The following is a 23,434-nucleotide window of genomic DNA, read 5'->3' on the forward strand; positions in this document are numbered from 1 at the left end:
GTTTGCGTGCTTTGCCTGCCTTGTTTTTCCCTCTGTCATGAGAATACAACCTGCTACTGAGCTTAAATATGAATCTTCCAGAGTCTTTCGCAACAACAAAGGACAATACAATCCTTTCTTACATGAGCAGAGGTGACTGAACCAATGAGGGTGCCACAGTCAAGCTCAGCATGCTCCAACATCACATTTTGGAAAGACTTACTACCCAGTACCAAGTAGTATCGAAACATCTCCAGTCAAGCGATACCTGCTTTTGATCCTTTTTGCACCGGGGGTCTGATCCAGGATCATCCCATCTATCAGATCAGTATACTTCCTGTTGCAGCCGTCTCTGGAGCGGTTCTCTTCGGCAAACGGTCAGTTCAGTGTCTGCAGGGGTTAGCACAAACTAACAAAGCAGCAGCTAATATCCAACAACAAGCAAACAAACAGTCCCAACAAACTCACGCACACCGAAACAGCTTAATTTGTTGTTTAACCAGTTTAAAACCATATGATGCTAACAGATAGCACTGTTAGGGACCATACACATGCTGTGTCATTAACCTCCTGGAAAAAGCAAGGTCGGGCTCTGGGCACCACTGTTGTGGGGGTTTTTTTGAGTCAACTTTCAAGAGTGCGGCTGTAGGTTGCGTCTTAGGTTGCTAAGCAACCTAAACAAGTACCGTATCATAGCCTATTTACCTGAAGTCCTGAGTGCAGAGCTGATCTTCTTCCTGGTGCCGTTTGTGTGTAGGCCTATTGCATGTGGGCATATCGTCCATGGGACAGATGAAAAGCTCTGACAGCTCTGCACCAAAATGATCAACTTTTCCATATTTACCACAGACTGATACTTATGGAAGAAGGGAAAGATGTTTTTCAACTGTGATTGGTTGTTCCTTGTCACATGACATGCGTTGCGCGCTCCTGCGTTCCAAAAATTGAACTTGGTTAATCTGAAAAATAGGCGCTTGAGAATGCGTGCACACTGCGATGGTGTCGCTTTTGTGTTTGAGCGCACCTGCCATGCATCCTCATTGAAAGCAATTTATTTAAGCACACAAAAAAACGCAGCATGTGTACAGTCCCTTAATGTCTGTGGGCGGCCGAGTGGACAAACAACTGTCCCCGGCGCAGGGCTCACACTCCTGCAGTAATAGCTACAATTCATACAGTCTGTGGTGTGGTGAAGTCGAGTGCAGCGTATTGACAGACTTAGCAGTTCAGCGTGCCGAGATGTCACCAAACCATCGCCACCCTATCCACATTATGGTATTAAATTAAAGTACTCTATTGGTGTCTGTGTCATTTTAAGTGTACTAGCATTGGTGCTGGTATCGTAGCCATTAAATGATGGTAAACTTGTAAGAACCCAACAATGAATTCAAAACCTCTCCTTTTCAACTATTTCGTCTCTTCCTTCCTTTGCAGCGATGGCCAGCTCTCAGCAGGGAGGCTGCTCCCATTATATCCACAGCACTTAGCTTTCTGGCCTTGTGGCCCTACCCAAATCCCCTCCGCTGGCTCTTACTAATCCTCACCAATAGTAGAAGGACAGGGCAGACAGAGCGAGAGGGGGGTTGTGGGTGTCGGTGGGAGAGGGCTTGAATAGAAAGACAAACAGGCAGCTCAAATGTGGCTTCCATTTTAATAGGACCTCTTAATATCTCTCGGAGGAATTGGAACTGAGCGTGAACTTGCCTCTAACACAACCTTTCTGATTCCACCTGTCAATATATGTTACATTTAACATCTAAAGTCATTTGCAATTCATAAAAACACCAGCAATTAAGGACACTCTCAGCATATATTACACCAGTGGCATGCTTTAGCAAACAGCTTGAGGCACTGTGTGCGTGTGTGTGTGTGTGTGTGTGTGTACACCATGTGTGTGTGTGTGTGTACCATGTGTGTGTGTGTGTGTGTGTTGCAAAACTTCAGATAAGAGTTTTACTCAGGTATCAGTAGACAAAGATGCCTCCGAACCACAGTCTGCTCCTTTAGTCATCAGGCTGAACAGGTTCAGAGGGAGAATAAAGATAAATTATTCATATATGTTTGCGTGTCTTTGCAGGGAGCTGAATGGGAATAACCTCACACGCATCACCAAGAGTGACTTCGCTGGACTCAAGTACATCCGAGTTCTGTAAGTACTTCCCTTCATGTTCATGTGTGATGACGACATGTTTGTATGTGTATCTGCGGTGCGTGTCCGTGTCTGAGTTTATCTATTCATGCATACCTGAGCTGGATCTAACCTTGGAGCTCACAAGTTTTACAGACTTGCTGCTCAAATTAGCATAAACCCAGTGAAGTGGAGATGCTTCTGTCAAGAGTCCTACTCCAGAGTACATTAAGCCACTGTGTGACTGCAGCTAGCTAAGTAATGGACTTCTCTCTCACTGTATCCTGTACGTTGTAGTAGCACTTACTGTCCCTTAGACACGCGCACACTCACTTGCCCTCTGTTCCCACACATCAACATGTAATGTGTACACAAGCGCCAATCCTAAACAGGCTCTCAACACTGTTAACACATTCAGGTGAAGTCATTGACTCCCTCTGTGTTGAAATTAAACAGCACTTGCGCATGTGAGCGCACACACTTGCGAGCAGTGCCTTAGGTGTTAAAAACACTGCCTGAGGGGAAGCTGTGTAGACCTGAACATGTTTTAAATGTAACACGAGCTGCACATAATTCCTCACTACCCAGCGAGGCCTGACTATTTTCAAGCCTCATCGTGAACCGCCCATCCCCCTATCTTCCCCTCCTCTTCCCACCGCTCCCTGTCCCCTCTCATCTTCCTATGCATGCCCCCTTTTCTGCACCACCTTCTACACCGACATTGAGGTTAAATGCCTTCATGTCGTCAGCTTGTCATCAGCAAGTAAGAAGGAAACAACTCCTTGCAGGGGTACTACGGACAGCCTTTCCCTTGCTGTAAAGCTTCTGATATACCCTCGCAGCCACCACTGTGCTACACACACGTGCTGCTTGCTTTCTGAAATGTCAGCCAACTCTATACATGATGCATGATAAACGTGGTGTAGGTGTGAGCCATGTCTGTGTGTGCAACCAGAAAGAAGTCTGTCTCTGTGTGCTGGGAGGGGTGACCTCTGTGTGGCAACAGTGTAAAGACTAACAGCGGGTTGACCTCTGACCCTTGGGCAACCCTCAGAAGGAGCCAAACAGGAACAGAGGTTTATCTTTACAGTCAGCTGCCATCCATCCTGTCGGTCTAAAATCAACACAGCTGATTTACCGCCATTGGTCTGGCTCTGGCTGGCCTACATCAGCAGTGTGTGTGTCTGTTTGTGTGTGTGTGTGTGTGTGTGTGTGTGTGTGTGTGTGTGTGAGGAGTCACAGAACAATAGAGGAACAACTGGGAAAAAGTAGAAAGAAAGATATCAGAGAAACTGAAGGCAACACGCCCTTAGACTGTCAAAAAGTTCAAAAGTACTCATCACGATTTTTTTTCACTTCCATCTAAATTCATGAGAAAGAGATCGGAGGTGAATTGCACTTTTCTCTCTCTGTTTATGGAGTGCGAACAGTGATTAGCATTTATATTCGATGGGGAGGAAGCCCAGACTGCTGAGTTGCAGCGCGGCGTGGCCTCACAGGAGACATGAGAGGTCGCCTTCAACACAGAACAGTTGTATACGTAATGAAGGAAAGCTCTTGTTGCTTCTAAGGCTGCTGGACGCTTTTCTCTCCTTCCTGGCCTTGTGTTATTGTAACACTTCCAAAACCATCCGAGCCTCTTTTTTGGGGCATTAGCTTTGGCAGTGTAGGTGAGGAAAGGATGTGTTCCTGCTTGTGTGCTCGTACTGTATGTTTGTGTGCATCCGTGTTTGTTTGTGTATGACTAATAGCCTTGATGCACTGCCTGCAACTGTGATACTCCAACTATGCTATCCAACAAGCACACACACACACATACACAGCCTACTTTCCCTTGATTGTGCCAGTTGTAAAAACCTTGGAGCCCACCTCAGTTTCCCCTCTCACACTTTCTGACCCCCTGCCTACCTTTCGTCTCGTCTCCACCCAGCCGCTACACCCAGTGGACCACACCAGAGCCCGGACCCACACTTTCTGAGCCACCTTAGAAACTTTCCTGGCTGCTATACCTGCTTCTTTTGCCAAGATTCCACACTGTGCCCTCAGTCCACACCACTGCCCTTTGTGTGTGTGTGTGTGTGTGTGTGTGTGTGTGTGTGTGTGTGTGTGTGTGTGTGTGTGTGTGAGTGTGTTGAATATATTGCACCCAGCTTGAATATACATACTGCAAGAAGGCCCGCCACCCAAACCCCAAAGCCCCCTTTACTTTGTTAAAGCCTGAGTGACCTTTCACAGACTCGTAAAAAAGTCAAAGACACACTGTATCACGTCGTCTCTGAGGCTCTCTTTCTGTCCTCTCTCTGCAGGCAGCTGATGGAGAATCAGATTACTGTGATCGAGCGTGGGGCTTTCGATGACATGAAGGAGCTGGAGAGACTGTGAGTACCACCCAGGGTTGTCTGAAGATAGCCTGACCAGAAATAACACATTTTTATTTCTTTTCTGAACTTGAACTTCAAATGACAACCGTATTACTGATCTGTACTCAGTTCTTGTATTAGCTGAGTGTAATGAGACTAACAGGAGGAGCCGACCGTAAATGGTGTATCAAGTGTGAGACACTTCCCTGCCATTGCATTGTGGTCGGATGGTGCTGAGAGGGTACAGCGTGGGCTGGGAGTATTTTTTTATTAGCTCTGCCTGACAGGAATGCCCTCAGTGGGATATGTGGGCTTAAGAGGCCTCCCCCACCGCAGACCCTGGCTCATCTGGACAGCACCAGGACTCCTCGACAGCTTGTAAAGCTGCTGGGAAAACACACAGACAAACACAGCCGACCACACCTCAACCAGCTCATTAGCAAATCAATAGTGCTACCCACATGGAAACCTGCGCAGCAGATGACTTTATGGACACATGCCGTCATGCACACACAGCGGTTAACTTATGAAAGACTTTCCCCCAATCTGAAACCCACATTAACAATTTACATTACCAAACTCAGGGGCCATGTACAGCTCGCCGCCTCCTCTCCTCCTCCACATTCAACTGATCCCAAACATTGGGTAGACATATTCATGTGCCAGACCAATGTGGAAATTAAGCGGCTCGTTTCTCTAATGTTTAAAAGCCACTAACCCACCAGCAGGTACAGTTCACTGTGAACGGAGCGGCAGCAGACCATTAATGCCCATTACGCACTAAATCTCCCCCTCAGCTGGCCAAGCACTCTTCTCAGTGTATACAGTGAGTGGCACGGGTCCCAACATCTGTCTGAATGTGTCTGAAGGAATGGCAGCGGCCCGCCTTTCAGATTTGCAGCCTCTCTGTGCCACAGCCGCTGCATTCACTCCCATGTGCCTCCAATGGGCCATTCAGGGAGAAGAGAGTTGTGGTTTCCAACAGATTAGCAACAGTCTGTTCCTCATTGACTTAATTGTTGTATTTGCATAAAGCCTGCCAGTCCTGGACGTTACTTGTTTGACATGGAGTCTCTTGCCAACCACCATTCCTGTCAGTGCTTCCTTGGGCTTGAATGGTCTCATCCATTTCTCTTAATGTTATTTAGAAACATCTTGTTTTGATAGTTCACCCCAGATAAAATCTGTTCATGCTCAGATAACTGGTGGATGTAATTCACTTGTTTAAACGGGAAGGTTGCTGTTCCGTTTCTCTGGGAAAGTCAGCAGAGCACTGAGTTCTACAAGGCGCAGCATCGTAATTTAACTGTGCAGAGATAATTTACGGCGCTGTCTCTGACTAGAAGTTTAATTCCCCTGAACTTTCAGTTGGATATTTATGTGACATTCAGAGCGCACTGAAACACAATAGCCTGTGGCTAAGCCGATTCTACGGCAGCTAGCAGAAATTATTCACAGCCTACACAAGGGCACGCATGCATAGACACACACACACACACACACACACACACACACACACACAAATTCACCGGTTGATCATATGTTTTCCCTGCCGCAGGCGGCTGAACCGTAATCAACTGCAGCAGCTTCCTGAGTTGCTGTTTCAGAAGAACCCTGCCCTGTCTCGACTGTAAGTACATTCACTTTTCATATTTCAATTGAGCACACACTTTCTCTTCTCTGTCAGTGCACACGCCATCTCTCTTTGTCTTTCCTTTATTATGCAAGCCACCAGTGTTGCTCAGACATCGTTCAACAATATACTGCTCAGCATGGTTGGAATAAATCAAATGAATGTTGGCTTCGGTGTGGTTTAAACACAATTAAAGAACAATTAAGCTTCAGTTGCACTTCGCTGGAATGCCGTCAGGTCTCATCAACATTTTGACTTATTAGGTGAAGTGTGTAAAGTGTACAGTGTGATTTCCACTGTACTTACCGTCTACAAGGCAAGATGAACTGGATGAGTGGAAATCTGAGTTCTTTGCACATCGTTAAGCCTTCATGCCAAGTCATCTGCAGTTTCTATGTGCTAGTCTGTCTTCAAGAGAATCCACTGGTGACAGGGAGTTGGTGTGACACTGGGACCAGAACTAAGACTTTGAACTCAGTTCAAGGTGAAAGGACGTCTGCGTTACCTAATGAGGTCGTTTATGTCACAGGAGAAGTCCCCAAAGCTCCCCGTGCCAGTGTACTCCGTCGTATGAATGAGATGTGTCATCGCAGTTTTCATTCGATTTCCACTTGTTAAGGCCAATCCTGTACTGTCTCACACCCACACATCCTTACGCTTGTGCACCCCATGCAGTGAGACGATCCCACAGTAGAGCTAAATTTTTATTCCCATCTGCAACAAGGCTCAGTGTTTTTTTTTTTTTCTTCTTCTTTTTTTTGAGATAATCAGTGTCCCTGTTGCTAGCCGATCATTCCAGCTCCCATTATTTCAGTTCAGATTACCTGGAGCATCTGGGAATAATGAAACAGTGGGACATGGAAAAATCATTTCCCTCCCTTCAATCCACATTGTGGTACTACTAACCCATGATCCCGGCCTCAGCCCTCCATCTGTTTATCTTGCGTTTGATGTTTAACACCATCTTGAATCTATCTGTCACTTCCTCGCAACTATCTCCTCACGTCACCTATCATTATGACAAAAGCAACCTGTAGGGCTTCAGGGCAAAGCCTCATCCTTAGGGGGCAAGGCTGGCCTGCTTGTGGCTCGCTTACACTGAGCAGCAGTGGGTTGTCTGTCGAGCTGGAACAGACACAGAGCAGACCGAGGCCTTCCAGACCAGCGGATGGCCTTGAACAAGCGTGATTAGTCCATCTGGAGCAGCGGGCTCTGCCAACAGCCAGAGGATTGTGCTAACACAGCTCCCCTGTTTCATCCAATCTAACTTCACGCTCATTATTCTAAACCTAGCACTGGCTTTTCTGCCACATTCTGAAGAATGAGACTTTGTTTAACATTGCTTAATCGATTCGCTATGTGTCTGTGTATACACTCATTTGTTCTTTATCCTTGGCTGGATAAAAGAGAACTGTAATGGACCTTGAAGCTTTTCAGGTGTGGAAGTGCCGTACATTCTTTAGCAGTTAAAACAAATGTACAATCCAGGGCCGTGGAATCGAAAATAATGCAATCTTCATGGTGCCTGTGTTTGACTGACAGTTGCTGCTTTATGAGGGACTTCTAGTGCTTGTTAAAAATTAGGTCTGGTAGCGTGGGATCAGGCACAGCAGTAGAAGACAAAGGTTTTCCCTAATGTGTTTCTTAACTCCTGAGCGGTGTGTCTGGGCCACACCGTGGGTTCTGGTTCCAGTCTGATGCGGTTAGGTTACAGCCTTGTCTCGCTCCCGCCAGCAGCTTTTAATGGACTTAAAAGGTTCTCAACTCCCAGAGGAAGACTTTTGCACTATTTCATGTGCGTATTTGTGTGTGTGTGTGTGTGTGTGTGTGTGTGTGTGTGTGTCTTTGCACTTGCTCAAAGTGCTCACCGGGGCTTGTTAGGGTCTGCCTTTATGATCCTAACAAGAGAGGTTAATGTGAAAGCCCGCTGCCCTCAGGTGGAGCACTAACCCAGATGGTTTCTCTTCTCTTGGACGCAGGATTAATTGCACCCCTTCCCTTTTTCTATACTTTTTACACTCTTCCTCTGCGTCTCTTTTGACTCCCCTCTTTTCCTCTCTTTCTGCTCAGTCTGGAGAGAGGGTTTGAGGAAAAGCTTTGTGTAACAAAGTGGCTGTTTGTCTTAGACGTCCCGCTGAGAGGACAAACAGAAAGAAGGACGTAGGGGATGGAGGAGGGAGGGATAGCAGATGAGATCGTTGCTCTCATTAAACTTTTGAGGAAAAGCTAGCCGGGTTAATAAAAGGCTGTTAGTTAAATGAGCAGAGGACCGCTGATTTGTGGGGAGTTTTTACACACTCGACTCCCATGTAGTCATTAAGCTAACGGGGTAATGAGGTTAAACTACAAAGGGAAGGTGGAGAAAGAATTCATGTGTTCTTGCTGGAACACAGATATTGAAAAATGGCTGGTAAAACCTACCAATGGAAAAAGAATCGTGTTTGGAAATAATAACATTTTTATCTTTGCAATAATTCTGCAAAAGCTCAAACATTAGTTGGCTGAAACAAACAGTGTTCTTGTTTCAGAGATTTGAGGTAGTGCTCATATTTTACAGAGCCACATACTCTGAGAGCCTACCCCTTTATCTACGCCCCCGCTCCTCTGTCCCTTCCGCTGCCTGAGAGATACCAGAGACACTGATGCATGAGGGGCAGAGGAGAGATAATTGGAATTGATTAGAGATGATTAGAGATAGTTAGAGTTAGTTAATGCTGCCTGTGATGGATGGCGTAGACGAGAAAGGCACAGGAACGGCGGTGCGGCGGTGAGAGGTGCTGCGCAGAACATCAGTGAACAATAACAGTGAAAATAGAGTTGCATTCATCACTGTTAACGACCTGTTGCCCCCAGCCCACCACCCCTGACTTCTCCTCATCCCACTTCCACTGCACTTCAGATCTGTAATCTACTCATCCATGTCTGTAATTAGTGTCTTTTCGCAGTGGGAGAGCAGGAGGAAGGAAGGACCGCGGGATGGAGGGGGGGGGAATAGGTGAGCGGTGTTGGAGGAGTGCAGAGCAGTTAGCCTGATAGCTGGCCCCGGGGAATAGCATCTGGTTTGGGCTCAGGATAGGGGGGCTGGGGGAGGAGGAGGCGAAGGGGTACTTTGCGGTTTTTGATTACTGTGTTGCTTGTTGCTGCCACAAACAAATGCGGGTAACAACACAGGCTTGTTTGAAGGGGTGTTGCTTTCATTAATGGTGCGGTATCACGTGGTGGGGTGAGGGGACAGTTAAGAGAGGTTTCCCCTTGTGTATCTCCCCGGGAGGTATGAGGGAGGCGGAGGGTGGAGGGAAGGGTGTGGTGGTACCTGCTCTACAGGGGAGCTGAGGAAACCCTGGCAGAGGATTGGAGAGGGGAACTCATAGATCTTTCATTTTCGTGTTAATGCTTGACGACGGGTATGCTGATACATACACAAACCCTAAACACATGCTGAAATACTAGCGGGGTGACACACATGCATACACACACACTCACAAGAGAGAGAAAGAGAGGGAAAATGTAAATAACACTAATTAGACACAAACACACACAGAATAACACTATAATTACATCTCTGTGTGCTAATGTGTGGATGGCAGGCACACACGAGGGATTACGTTCTTTATATGGCTTTGACTGTAGATAAAAGAGCCGCTTCAACTATGTGTTGATGCGGAGCTGCCTGCTCTGTGTTTGTGTTGGAGGGATGCTGTGTTTTCTGTTTGTTGATCGCTTGATGCTTAGGGAACGGTAGCTCACTGTGAGAAGAAAGAATTGTTTGGGGGAAGGAGATGTAGAATAAATAATGTGCACTATCATTAAACCTATAAATCAACTCGCAGTCTCAGTATTCCCACTTGTTTTGGACTGTTACCATTCAACATACAGTATTTTCCCCTTTTCATATGCTGCAGATTGATTGGCTTGTAAACTTACTGTGGTGTTCCAGGACTTTTTGTGCCGCAAAGCCAGGAAATTAACTCTTTCAACTTTTGACTTTTTGTGTATGACTGGCTGAAAGACTGATGTGAATGTGTTTTTTTTCCCCCTTGTGACTGTTTTTAAGTGCACTGCGTGTGTGTGTGTCTCATGCATGTGTGTCTGGCAGGCTGTTAATGGTCCAAGCTGGTCTTGTCGTTTCCTTCTCTTTGTCTCTGCTTATGAATGACCTGCCTCGACGTGCTAGGTCTCTCTCTCCCTCTCCCTCAGAGGACCGCTTGGGCCCCCGCTTGGCAGCAGTCCCCATGGCAACCCCTCTTCATCAGGAGGTTTCTGTGCCATCCATGGCAGACATCCTGATTTCTTGACTGCGGTTTGTCTGACACTAAGTAAACACTGCCAGCAGAGACTTTAGTGAGTAAAGTTCACTTTAGACACAGTGAAAACAAAATACCTGATTGCATCAGAGAAAGTGTCTTTTTAAAGGGTCAGTTCACCCAAAGTTATGATTTTTTTTCATTCATCTCATATTGGCCAAAACATGTAAAATGATGCTCCAGTGGAATAGTCTCCAAATTTCTTCTCTCCCGCTGTGTTGTTAGTGAGTGTGACAAACTAGATATTCAAACTGTAGCATATTAGAAAAGAAATTTTAACATGCCCATTGCAAACTATATTTAAACACGTCACAAAAAAAATTTCTATAGGTTTTTTCAAGTACAAATTTCCTTTTTTCAGATTTATGTTTCCTTTTTTTTTTTTTTTTGCACAGTAGCTAGCTACCGGTATTAGCCAATACTTAACACTTAGCTTATTGTAGCAGCCGTGAAGAACTATTCAGCTAATGGTGCAAATGTCCTGAGTCTAAGACAAATTTGCCTACAGGGACAATAAAGTATATCGTATTGCATCAAATCGCATCACATTGTATCGTATTGTAACGTAATGTATTTGAACTGAGGGGTGCGACAGCGGCAAGACGCAGCCGAGATGCAGATGGAGAGCTCTGCTCTGCTGATACAGCCATAGGCCTCGCTGCCTCAGCTGTCCGGGATGGATCCACGGTGGAACTATGGTTGCGTGGGGTGGCCCAACTTGCTGTTGTACTCCACTCACCTGGGACGAGATCCCAGTATGGGCGACAGACTGCTGCACAGGCTGCAGTGACACATTACGCACACACAAGGTTCATTCCCATCCAGAAAATGCAGCGGTTTTCTTTATAGAAGTTTTGTAAGCCGTGTTTTACCGCTTAAGTTTCAACTGAACAAAAGGGAGTAGAGATAAGTAGCCAAGTAGTATAAAATAACATGACGCTGTAAGGTGGTTTTCCTCTTGTCACGAGGCACCACAGGTGCACACAACACTAAATAATGTAACAGCAACATGTCTTTTCTTTGGAAGAAGTGGAAATTGTTTATATTGATGTCTGCGAATTATGCAGAGTAACTAGGACACTGAATTTTGGAAAGAGATGCAGTTGCTGAATTCGTAAAATGGAATTTTGCAATGCATGAAACACCATTAAAAACCAGTGTACTGGGCAAGAACTCAGAGACAGATATATCAAAACCTGAGTAAATAAAACCAAAACCATTCGTATGGCTATATACAGCGTTTCCTAATTTGGGTGAACTGACTAACTTTCTGGAAGTCGGGCTAGAGTTTTTGCAGGAGTATGAAATACCTGACCTGACCAACCGAAAAATACCAGGCAGGCCTTAACTCCTTGCCCCTGCCCCTCTTCCTGCCCCTGTCCTTGTCAGCTGGTAAAAGTGGCTTTTATGGCTTGTCGCTGTTTTCTTTACGAGTCGGACCGTGTGTGAGAGAGAAATGCAGACCAAACCATGTGAGGAGAGCGGAAGCCAAAAGGGGGTAATTTAAAAACCACTCCGCCATCTGAAATATTCACAACCGCAGCACAAGGGGAGCGAGAGAGAAAGAAAAAAAAAAAGAAACAGACAGAAGAAGAAGAAAGTCAAAGAAGAGAGAACGAGACGTCAGAGGTGCAAAAGACGGGAGCAAGATGTGGCGAAAGCAGGAGAGAAGCAGCGGTGTTTATATTTACTAACGATTCTGTGTCCTTCCTCATGAATAATTGAACAGATGGATTGAGGCTTGTTAAATATTCACACTAAAGCGCTGGGACATCAGTGCAGTTTTTGTGTGTGTGTGTGTGTGTGTGTGTGTGTGTGTGTGTGTGTGTGTGTGTGTGTCCAGCGTCTGGTACACACTGCTCTACATACTCACCCATACCAGCTCCGATGCTCTAAATATTCGTGCAAGCAAACATGCATGCACGCACACAAGTTCTTTTGCGATGACCGTCCCAATCATGCACGTGTCTGTGTGTTTGAGTTTGTGTGTGTGTGTGTGTGTGTGTGTGTGTGTGCGTCTTCACATTGGGGACTGGCCTGATCATTATGAATTGATACGGCATGAATAAGACATCACAGTGTGGTCTAGATCCGTCATGAGTATACACACACAGGGATTTCACTCGCGGAGCTGTTGAAGGAGGCCTCCTCCTCTTCCTCCTCCTCCTCCTCCTCCTCTCTGTGCCGCTGCCGACAGTTTGCCTCTGTGACGGCTGGCTTTGCCTGGTCCAGATTGGAACTGACACACACGGGAGCAAAAGGCTGCCCTCATGTCCTCACACACACGCGCAAACACACACACACATACACTCACCCTTTGGAATCTGCAGGCAGGGGCTTGTGGAATGCTGCAATTTCGGCCAGGAATAACAACCCATATAGTGCTAGTTGGGTTGTCCTGCTTATGTGTGTATGCACACATGCTCGGTGGACGTGTGTGTGCATAATGGCTCCGTACAGTTGAGCAGCATGGAGTATGAATGCAGCCATCAGGATGAAAAACCCAGCACATTCATCACAGGCTTAATAGAGTGCAATCTCCCTGCAATAGGTGTTTCCCTCGCTCAGTGCATCTGTCCATCTCGTTACGGTTCGGTTCGAGATCTGGGGTTTCGATCAACAATATCTGCTCTGGATCATCACGTGGAAGTGTCGTGTGTGAGGAGCTTAGCAGGAAGACTACACTGTCTGTGTGTAATCTCTAGTTATGAGCTGTTAGGGTCTGGACTTGAGACTCTGGAGCTCAGCGTTGGAAGTGACCCAAGCAGACCCAAACACAGCCTCTCCACCCTTGAGCAGGAAAGGGGAGAGGGGGATCGAAACCCTTCCCAGCGTCTTCATAAGCAGGAAGAAGCAAACTACCCACACATGCACACGTGTTGCCCGACACACATGCCCAGCAAACCCACACGCGTACAGTAAATGGTTGTTCCAGCCCTATCCTGTGGCCTCGGGCTCTGTCTCTGATTCTGAGATTTAAAAAGAACAAACAAACAAACTGCAAGGCAAATTATGCCTTCACACACACACATGCAATCACACAAATGCCACTGCACACATACTTTGCCCACCTCCTGCTGATTCGCTGCTGTAACAACCAATGCTCTGTGGGGCTTGGACTCGGGCTGTTTACCTTAACTGAGCAAGCAGAAGACAGACACAGAAACACAAAGAGTCGCGAGGTGAAATGGTTCAAGAAGAGCCTCATATTTTCTGAACGAGATGTGATCCAGTTGCTTGGGAAAAGTGTGGTGTAATGGATGGAAAGAGATTTTTGGATTTTTAGTTGTGTGTGTGCATATGTAATTATAGGCTTTAGACGCATCCCTTTATCCTCTGGAAGGAGTCTTTGGTTGAACTCCTTCCTCTTCCCCGTGGCTACATTTCTGCGTGTTTGTGTACGTGTGTGTGAACTCTGGGCTCTGTCTCCTCTCTGTCTGTGGTGAGCAGGTCCATTCTTAGGGCTTTATACTTAGCACACCTCCAGGCCTTTTGTTCACGAGACTCCACAGGCTGCAGAGCTGCTGCCACATCAGCTCAGTCGCCAGAGGAAGATGTTGGCATTGTACATTTTCTGCAAACCACAGATATGTTACATTTGTACATTTCATATGTATTATATCAACATTTCTAAACTGCTGCAGCTTTCATTTTAGTGAGCTGGCTTTGTCATCAGGAGGTGGAGGGGATGGTGGATGACGTGACACTTAGGCACGCCAGCTGCCAAACTGCAATTTCAGACCAACAAACAACAAACTGGTTGGCCATTGCTGCTTTTTCAGCAGTGATTGTGGATATTTTAAGCCAAACATGATCTTTTCTTAACCATAACCACGTGGTTTTTGTGACTAAACATAACCTCACCTTAACCACAGCTTTGTTGAAACGTAAAGAAACATAAAGTTTCCACATATTGACTCATTCATTCATTATCCATAACCGCTTATCCCATTCAGGGTTGCCAGGGGGCTGCAGCCTATCCCAGCTGACACTGGGCGAGAGGCAGGGTACACCCTGGACAGGTCGCCATACTATCACAGGGCTGACACATAGAGACAGACAAGTCACATTTACATTCATGCCTACAGGCAATTTGGAGTTCCCTGTTAACCTAAGTACACAGAGAAAACCTACCCTGACACATGGAGAACATGCAAAACTCCACCACCTAATAACGTAGAAATGTAACATATTCCTGGTTTGCAGAAACATACAATACCAACATTTATCCTGGCGACTGGGTTGGCCACATAGCAGCTGAACTCGAAAACTTGGTGACTGAGCGTTTCATTGTATAAAGTTAATGAGGTTAAGATTGTGCAGGCTAATGGTGAACGAAGCAGGTTTGCTAGTTTGACTCTCAGGTAGGAAAATCTTGGTTGGCTGAGTGAGTGGGTCAACTTTTGTCTGTGTTAACCGGCTGTCGAGGTGGACTCGAACACACCACGTCCCTCCTACCCCTCCGATAGAGCTGCTCTTTCGCAGTTGTGGACTGTGGTTGTCGTGTCGGTGAAGTGCTATATCGTAGGCAACTGGACTTGCTTGCTTTTCTTGAAGATGTTTTCGCCTCTCATCTAAGACGCTTCCTTGATTAGAACTGAAGCTTCAGAACTGAAGAAGGTTCTTGGATGAGAGGCGAAACGTCTTCAAGGAAAGTAAGGAAGTCCAGTTGCCTACGATATAGCCCACATGACTGTGGTTGTCCTCTGGAAGCTTCCATGTGCTATATATCACTGAGTGTGTTTTGATGCATTTCAGTTATGGCAAAATCAAGGTGACATTTAGATATGTAAAAACCTTAACTGGGCAATCCCTCTGATTTTAAAGATGGAAATATTTTACCATTGGCGTTGTGAAATATGAATCGGCATTTATACAGATTGGATATGTTTGCCATTTGATTTGATTTTATTATAAGTACATCAAGTGCTGTAAAACCCTGATATATTTATAGTTACCTAACTCCCCATCTCATCAGTATACTGGTCCTACATTGTGATATTAGCTACCGTGATTGCAGACAATGTTTTGTACCCAATTTCTTCTCAGCTTTAATGAGTCTGTCTTTTCTAAATGGATTTTCTGCAGAAAGAGGATGTCAGCTCCCTTCGGCCTCAAATACATAAGACATTTTTTTTGTTTTAGGTGCTAAATTCACTCCTTTAATATCCTGTGATAGTACTTTAAGTGCATGTACCATAATCTGTTATTTCTATTATTGCAAAAAAGCAACTTCTTGGCACTTCTCTGCCAAAACAAAACTTTATTAAATTAAACTGGACCAAATATTAAATTACTTGTGTCCAGATTTTTATAGCTTTGTAAGTAATTCACTGCTGCTGATATGAAATATAGACAAAACTGTGATCAGCCTCGAGTGCTTTGTGGCACTTTTCTTTGACCACTAGACATCCTGTCAGACATTATACTGACTTTCAAACCAACAACTGTTACTCTGAGTCATGTAAACACTTAAATCAACCTGTTTACCCACATCTGATTATTCGCAGTAATGAGTTATGTGTGGGTATAAACATACTCGGTGTGACTAGTGGAAAAAGACAGTCAGGTGCAGCACCTGGTGAATAAAGTTTAAACATGCATCTATTTTCAACTGTTTCAAATGTTGAATCCAACCAGGACCTTCTGCCCTGTGCCTCTGCGCTCTGCGCTCTCTCGTCAGCCATCCTACTTTCTCCGTAAACAAAAGACACTTGTCTGCTTCGGTAAGTGGACTGCCCACATTCCAGTAAAAATACATATTGAGCCGTGCAGCGCTGGTGAGCATAGCAAAGAGGAAAAACTGAATTCCAGTACAAATGCCTATCTGTTTCCAATATTTGCTCCCTCTCACAATACTCTCCTGCTGGCATCGCAGCATGAAGCGGTGATCTCATTAGCCCCAGTGCGTATGTGTATGCCCACTGTGGAGATAGTTTTTGGTGAGAAGCAGTATGTTTTTTCAGTGCGGGGGGTGTCTTTCCTTTTTAGCTTTGTACAGTATAACAGGAAATCGCTGGGGGATGGAATCGATTCCCCTTCCCTGCTGTTTCTACTACACACACACACGCACACACACACCTGCCCCACCCAAGCGAAGCTTCCAGAGATGTGTGTTACATCTGAGATGCAGCCAGATCTGTGTGAGTGTGTTTACCTGTTGTGCATTGTAACTGAAGCAGGGCCTGCAGTCACACCAATCTGACACCTCAGGGAGCGATGAGGTGGAGGGAGGCATCGAGTATTGATTGAGAAGGAGGGAGTCACAGATAGAAGGCACAGTTGGAAAGCTGGAAGGATGAAAGAGAGGAAGGCTGTGGAGGAGAAGCTAAGGTGTGGCAGGAGAGGAATATAAAGCATCTTTTTGTAATCATTTCATACAATAGATATCCTATTTTACATTTTATTTCTTATTTATACAGCTCGGAAAGTTGATTTTTTTTTCCCCCCTCGTAAACTTTAAATTGTTTTTTCAGGTACTTTAAAAACCCTTCTTCCCAAGTTCAGTGTAGCGCTGCAATTCAATCAAGTAAATAGACGGAGAATGAGAGGAGTGGAAAGTGCGTAAATGAGTTAGAGGGCAATAGAAGGACCTGAAAGTGACAGACAGTGCCTGGGAAGCAATAAATAGTGTGGGGATAGAGTAAGTGGGGTTGGCAGATAAAGCAAAAGAAAGAAAAAGAGGCAGAGAGAGAAGAAAGATTGGCCTCATCTGTAGACTTTGAAAGGATTCTCATCTCTTCTCATCTGAGGCTGTGCTGGGAGACAGAGAGGGAGAGGGGAGCCAGGGGCACCTGCAGTGGAGCATTAGCCAAAAGCCCCATTATCACTTCAAAGCTGGACTCTGCTGGAGGAGGCCTGAGTGACACTGGGGCCCTACGGAGGATGAAACACGGCACAGAGATAGGAGTAGAAAGCCTCCTCCCTCTGTCAGCTTTCCCCATTTTCCCTCTATCATCCCCCCGGCCCCTTTTACTGTACCTCACTTCCTCTCTGTCATCTACCTTGTCCTACCTTCCTTATCGCTTCCCATTCCTCCCCCTCTATTACTTCCTCCCTGAGTCTTATCTGTATCTTTAACACCTGGCTGCCAGGATGGCAAGCCCTATATGAGTTCTCTTGCTCTATTCGTCTTTCCTCCTGGCTGGATTTCTCCATCCTCTCTGGCTTATAAAAGGCCTGGGGACTGGAGGCCCCGATGAGCCCCAGGCTGTGGTAATGAGCTCGCAGGCCCTTTCATGTGGAGATCAAGCCGATGGCTGGAGGGGGTGTTGTTGGTGCTGGTGTTAGTGGAGTGGATATTACCAGCATTGGATTGTGGCTTGTAGAATAGAGGAGTAATAGGTCAACACCAGCCCAGACCTGGACATGGAGATGCAGACAGTTCCCATGAAGTCAAGAGTGTCCCAGCCAGACACAGAGACACACAATACTGTCAAAGAACGGGGCAAATCATTATAGCCCGCGTAAGTTATAGCATTCCTCTGTCCAATACATTATCCCAGAGACCTTTCCCGATATTTACAGGCCACAGAAGGTCAGATACTTTAAGCAGGACAACGGCATCGGCCAGAAATCAATGGCAGACACACAAACTCATACAACATTTTCAATTACTACTCTCTGCTTGCTCTTTGGGTGTGTCAACACTTCATAAAATTGCCATCTGAATAAGTCCAGGGACACAGAGGGATATTTGAAAAGCGCCTGATGCTCTTTGATTTGACTTCGCCAAAAGGAGCGTCGCCACTCCTTAAATCCTCCTTGTCTGCCCCTTTTAAATCCTCCAAAACCAATCTATGCATGTGTGTGTGTGTGTGTGTCTATTAATCCGTAACGCATAGCCACACACCATTATTGCTCCCTCCCCCTGACACCTTCATTAGCCCACAGACAGGGATTGCTTCTGACTTGTAGATGAGGCCACTTTTCCGGCTGCTATGGTCCATGCATGTCAAGGTTGCAGCTAATGATTTTATTATTGATCAGTTTAGTTTGTTGCATTTCAGAAAATATTGAGAAATGCGCATCATAATTTCTTCAAACTGCTTGTTTTGTCTGACCAACAGTCTGATGGCCAAAGATATTCAGTTACAATGGTATAAAGTAGGGGTGTAACGATACATCGATCCACATCGATACATCGATTCATTGATTAATGATCCGATTACATCGATGCAAAATGAAAACATCGATCCATATCGTCATCTTAAAGATACACCTTTATTTTGAAATTCACTTAAACATGAGAAATGTGAGACTTCAGTGAACAGGTCTATTTTTATTATTTTTTGTTACAGAAGAATACTGTTTTTCATTTAAGTGCCTCATACCTGGAAGAGCTCAGAAATAAAATGGTCAAATCATATTCTAGTTGTTTTTGTGAGTTGATGTAAATGATTGTGTTAGATGGGCATATGATATCACGTCATATCGATCACAGGCTCCTGAATTGAATCGAATCGAAATCATATCGTGACAGACTTTGTGATATCGGCAAACATTGTATCGTCATCCAATAAAATCGATATAATATCGTATTGTGATGAAGCTGGTGATTTACACCCCTAGTATAAAGTAGGGATGGGCATTTTGAATAATTTCCATATAGTACATATAGTACTGGATTACTCGCAAAAAAAGGTCTCACATAAGAACAGTAAAGTGGGCAACAACAGATAACATGCTATTTGAAATTAATATATTGAACAACTAGGCTTTAATTAGCATATTATACGATGAATTCAAAGTTAACATAAGTAAAATAATCAACCTTTGTGAGCTTGGACATAGCGCTTAAGGACCGTCCCCGAGCCGCTCTCCTCCCTATCAGTTCAATGTCTGCTCGGTTAGCACGAGCTAACACAGCAGCAGTGGCTAACATCTGACACCGAGCCGCTAAACGATCCCAACAAACTAAAACTGTCACAGAATCGGCTCAGCTCTGTTCTTAAACCCATTAATAGCCATAAGGTTAGCCGTGTGATGCTAACAGTTAGCCCTGTCACTGTGTGTATGTTTGTGTGTGGGTGGACTCTCCGCAACTGTCCCCGGCACAGAGCTCACACTCCTGCAGCAGTTGTCTCATGATAATCAGAGAGAGCACTGTCATGTGGGAAGTTGGGAGGCAATTACTCTATTGCACCCAAATCGAGTACTCGAGTACTCATGCCCATGCCTAGTATAAAACCAAGAAAAGTCTATCATTATTGTGCTGTATTAGTGTACGTTTGTGCGAAAGAAAAAAAGCTACAGTCTGTGTTTGTGTGTGTGAGCCGAGGGGATATGCCCAGGTTCCACTTCATAAAGCTGTTGTAAAAGAGAGGAGGCCATTCATGACTAACAAAGAGTTTTCACATGAACAAGCTAACAGAGCTGTGCCCCGACAGCCCTCCGCACTTCCTCAACACTCATTTCTACCCATTTTATTTCCTCTCTTTCCTCTCCTCCCCCTCGCTCAACTCTCTCTCATCCAGTAATTGGTAAAACGTTTGATTTTGGTTTGCAGCTTGCACTGTAAGAAGACAACCTCGTACAGGAGGTATTTTTACTGCCAAACACTTTGGCAGGAGATGATGGCAGAAGCCTAATCAAAGATGGATATGCGATAAATACATCAGTGAAATCATTAGAGTGTGAGCCAAATACCTGGGCTGGCTTGACTTCTCACTCATTCTCTTGTCTTTTAATAGTACGGCTGCTAATAGTTTCTATGGAGACTGTATTGGCAGAGTGGTGTTGTGCTGCGTTTGGCCCCTCGGCAATCTCACCCTCATTCACCTTCCTACCTGTGTTACTGGATATAGAAAGCTGGAAGATGGTGATACATCTGTGTTAACACCCGCGCTCTTTCACAATATGAGTTAAAGTTAAAGTTTTGGGAAGTCGGTGTCAACAATAAAATCAGTTGAAAGTTTTAAAAGCAGGGACTGGGGAGGCTGTCGTAATGCTGTCAGTGCTGAGTTAGTCTGTGTAGCGTAACAAAGATATGTTCAATGTTTGACAGATGTCGTGGAGAACGGAACAGCGGATTACATAATGTTTTATTTTTCCCTGCTTGTTGCTGTTCTGGCGTTACTCCCGGCCTCCCCTCATACTTTGTGCGGATGTGGAGAGGATAGAAAAAAAAAGGTAGAAGTCAGATTTTTTTTTTTCAAGTTGTGAGAGTGAGCTGAGCGGAGCAGAGTTGAGCGGAGACGTCCAGCGGGGGTTAGAGAAGCACAGCCTTGTTTCCCAGGCAGGCACCCTCTTTGTGACATGGTTAAAGATGTGTCCTAACACCATTCCCATCACCCCTCGTCGTCCTCTCCTCTCCCCACCTCGGCTACCATCCCTCCATCCCTCCCTCCGTCTCCAGAGAATAGCCTGCCCTTTGCTCAAGCCATTCCGTCTCCTTGGAGCTCATTGTTCCCCGGTTGCTAGGCGATAGCTGGGGCCTCATTTGGTCACCTTGGATACAGGGGGGAGCCTGGGTATTTGGTATGGGGTCAGGGCCGACAGAGGTGATGTGAAGGTGTGTGTGTATGTGTGGCTACGTACGAGGATGTGTGCACACATTGTTAGCCATCAAAGTGTGTGTGTATGTGTGAGTGTGTGGGTGCATGTGTGTGTGTGTGTGTTTGGTTAAGGGTCAGGCGTGACAGCGCTGGTACAATAGGGTGGGGTGTGACCAACCCCTCCTTCACCATTTATTAGCCTATTCAGTCACCCACTCCCCTGCTCCGAGCCAGGCTGGGCCAGGAGGCAGCCGAGCTGTCAGTCAACAGGGAGGGGGAGGGGCGGAGAGGGGATCCCAGAAAACATAATTAATGTGTAACACAAGAGCTGCCGTATCGCTCTAAAGAGGAAATTAAAGAAACAAGCAGCCACTGTAGCGGCAATTACGCAGCACTGAATGGACCACTGTCTTTGAGCTGTCAGTGCTGTTTCAGGCACTCACACCTGCTCTCTCTTTCATCTCTCACCCTCTCTCCCTCTTTCCCTCCGTCTCACTCGTTCTTTCCCTCCGTCTCACTCGTTCTTTCTCTCCGTCTGCACTATGTGTTGCTCTCATTCTGTAAAATACACACCGGGGGAGAGCCTCTTTGTCAACCGCCCTCCTGAATTCCGATCCTCAATCGTCAAGCTGGCCGTGGCTGGCCAGCCTTGGAGAGCCCTGGAGTGGCTTTCATAAACTTCCACCAACCACACACACACACACACACACACACACATAAACGTATACTATTGTTGCCAAAGCTGAAGCACTCATCAAGAGAGTACGAGTGGTGAAATGAGCAAATCAGAGAGGAACATTTTTAGAAAATGAACTCTTATTCAAATGAGGCCCATTCTCGCCTCCCCCCTCCCTCATTCCTCCCCCCTCTACCTCACTCTTGTGCTTCTACAGTATAGTCTATATAGTCTATGCGACTGCGTGATTAGCCACAAAAGCCTGTTCTCTGATATCATTAGGTTACACGGTGCATCCCTGAGCCCTTAGAGCAAAACCAGCAACGAGCGTTTTACCCCCAAATTAAGCTTCATTAAGGATGACTCACTGTCAGTGCTATGTGTCTGTGAGTCATCACTGTGTGCCCTTTATCCAACTTTTCAACACAGGAGACATACAAACTTTTCCTCTTCCCTTTTGCCCCTCATCTATCTGTCCCACTTCCCTCATCTCTTCCTCCTTTTTTTTTCTCTGGGCCTGCTGACATTACAAGACAGCTTTCTGTTTTGTCCCCGGCGAGGATGTGAGTAGCAACAAACTGGCACCCAGAATGGATTTTGCAGCGCGCTGCAGAAAAGCTCTGTGGTTGCTGTGTAGAAAAAGTATTCCCTTGGGAATCAGTTTTCCCCCTGCAGTGTCTGCATGTGTGTGTTCCAAAACCAACCGTGGAGCTAAAATTGTTGCAGATTACCAGCTAAATGGCTGCCTTGTGTTCTCCACGCTCATAATGAGTCAGAAGGAATGTGTTGTCCTCACCTGAGCTGTAACTGATAGCAGATATAACGATGATCTAACATGCCCTCGCAGAAGGAAAAAAGAAGAGCACCTGGCACTGCGGAGGGCATACCTGCGCTGAGAGGAAGGGTGTGTCTTGGCCTCGCAGGGTTCACCGCTCTGACAAAACCGCAGTGGTAATGCAGCAGAACATGACTCCAGAAACTGGCACATAAACTTGGACTCAGAATGACAGCGGGAGAGTCGGCCTTGGTTTTTTCCGAGCTTTCACGCAGTTTCCGGAAGAGTCATTAAGGAATCATTGAGTGAGGAAGCAAAGAGATTCATATTCATGGAATTCATCAAAACAAGTTATTGAAAGCGGCCAACGGATTCATTTAGTGGGTCAGCCGGATTCATCCATTGGGCGTCATTGATGTGGTGTTGACCCCGGACCACAGCGTGCATTGCTGTCAGTGTGGCTTTGTTGGTGGAGCGCTAACCTTTCTTTGTGCCCATGTTTGGGCCAGTAACCTTGTTTTGTGTCGCTGTGTGTATCAGGGTGTAGTGTGACTCCCCTTCTCCATAAATCACTGTCAGATTCCAATGGTACGAGACAAAGCCTTCGCCCGAAGCTTGGATAATGGGGTTGTTGGTGTGTGTGTGTGTGTGCCTGTACGTGCATGTGTGTCAAGCCCGTAGCCCTTCATTTACCAATCAGCGCCGAACAGAGTTTATGAAAATTCATTGACTGTGAGATGGGCTTTTTCTTCTTCAGATGAATATTGCACGAAACGCAGCATTGGGTGACAAAACACTCCATCGATTTCAAGGAAGGAAGGAGGGAGGGGTTGAGGGAGGGGGCGGAAAGAGAAGGGTGAGGGAATGAGGTTGATCGCTGGTGCGTGATGGAATAAACTGCAGAATTTCTGTCACTGCGTGCGCGCGTGCGGCTGTGTGACTGTGTGTGCGTATATGTCCCACACAGGGGGCTAATAAATAAATGATGTTTGAAATGAGAGCAGCTCTCCGTAGACCATCTCCACTTCATGAGAAGTGCCTGTTTACAACTCCGCACACACACATACTGTATATATACACACG

The 23,434-nt window shown here is 45.8% G+C and overlaps 1 protein-coding gene across 3 annotated transcripts in view; it reads left to right on the top strand.

Annotated features, from left to right (window-relative positions):
- slit1a (slit homolog 1a (Drosophila)) overlaps window positions 1–23,434 on the top strand; it is a 108,258-nt gene that overhangs the window by 11,312 nt on the left and 73,512 nt on the right. For all 3 annotated transcript variants that reach the window (XM_050071084.1, XM_050071085.1, XM_050071086.1), the window contains exons 2-4: window positions 2,057–2,128; window positions 4,414–4,485; window positions 6,026–6,097. In XM_050071084.1, the coding sequence (XP_049927041.1) occupies window positions 2,057–2,128; window positions 4,414–4,485; window positions 6,026–6,097 (216 nt within the window). The remainder of the gene's footprint in view (window positions 1–2,056; window positions 2,129–4,413; window positions 4,486–6,025; window positions 6,098–23,434) is intronic.

The sequence above is a fragment of the Epinephelus moara genome, chromosome 19 (genome assembly GCF_006386435.1).
Source record: "Epinephelus moara isolate mb chromosome 19, YSFRI_EMoa_1.0, whole genome shotgun sequence".
Classification (NCBI taxonomy): Eukaryota; Metazoa; Chordata; class Actinopteri; order Perciformes; family Serranidae; genus Epinephelus; species Epinephelus moara.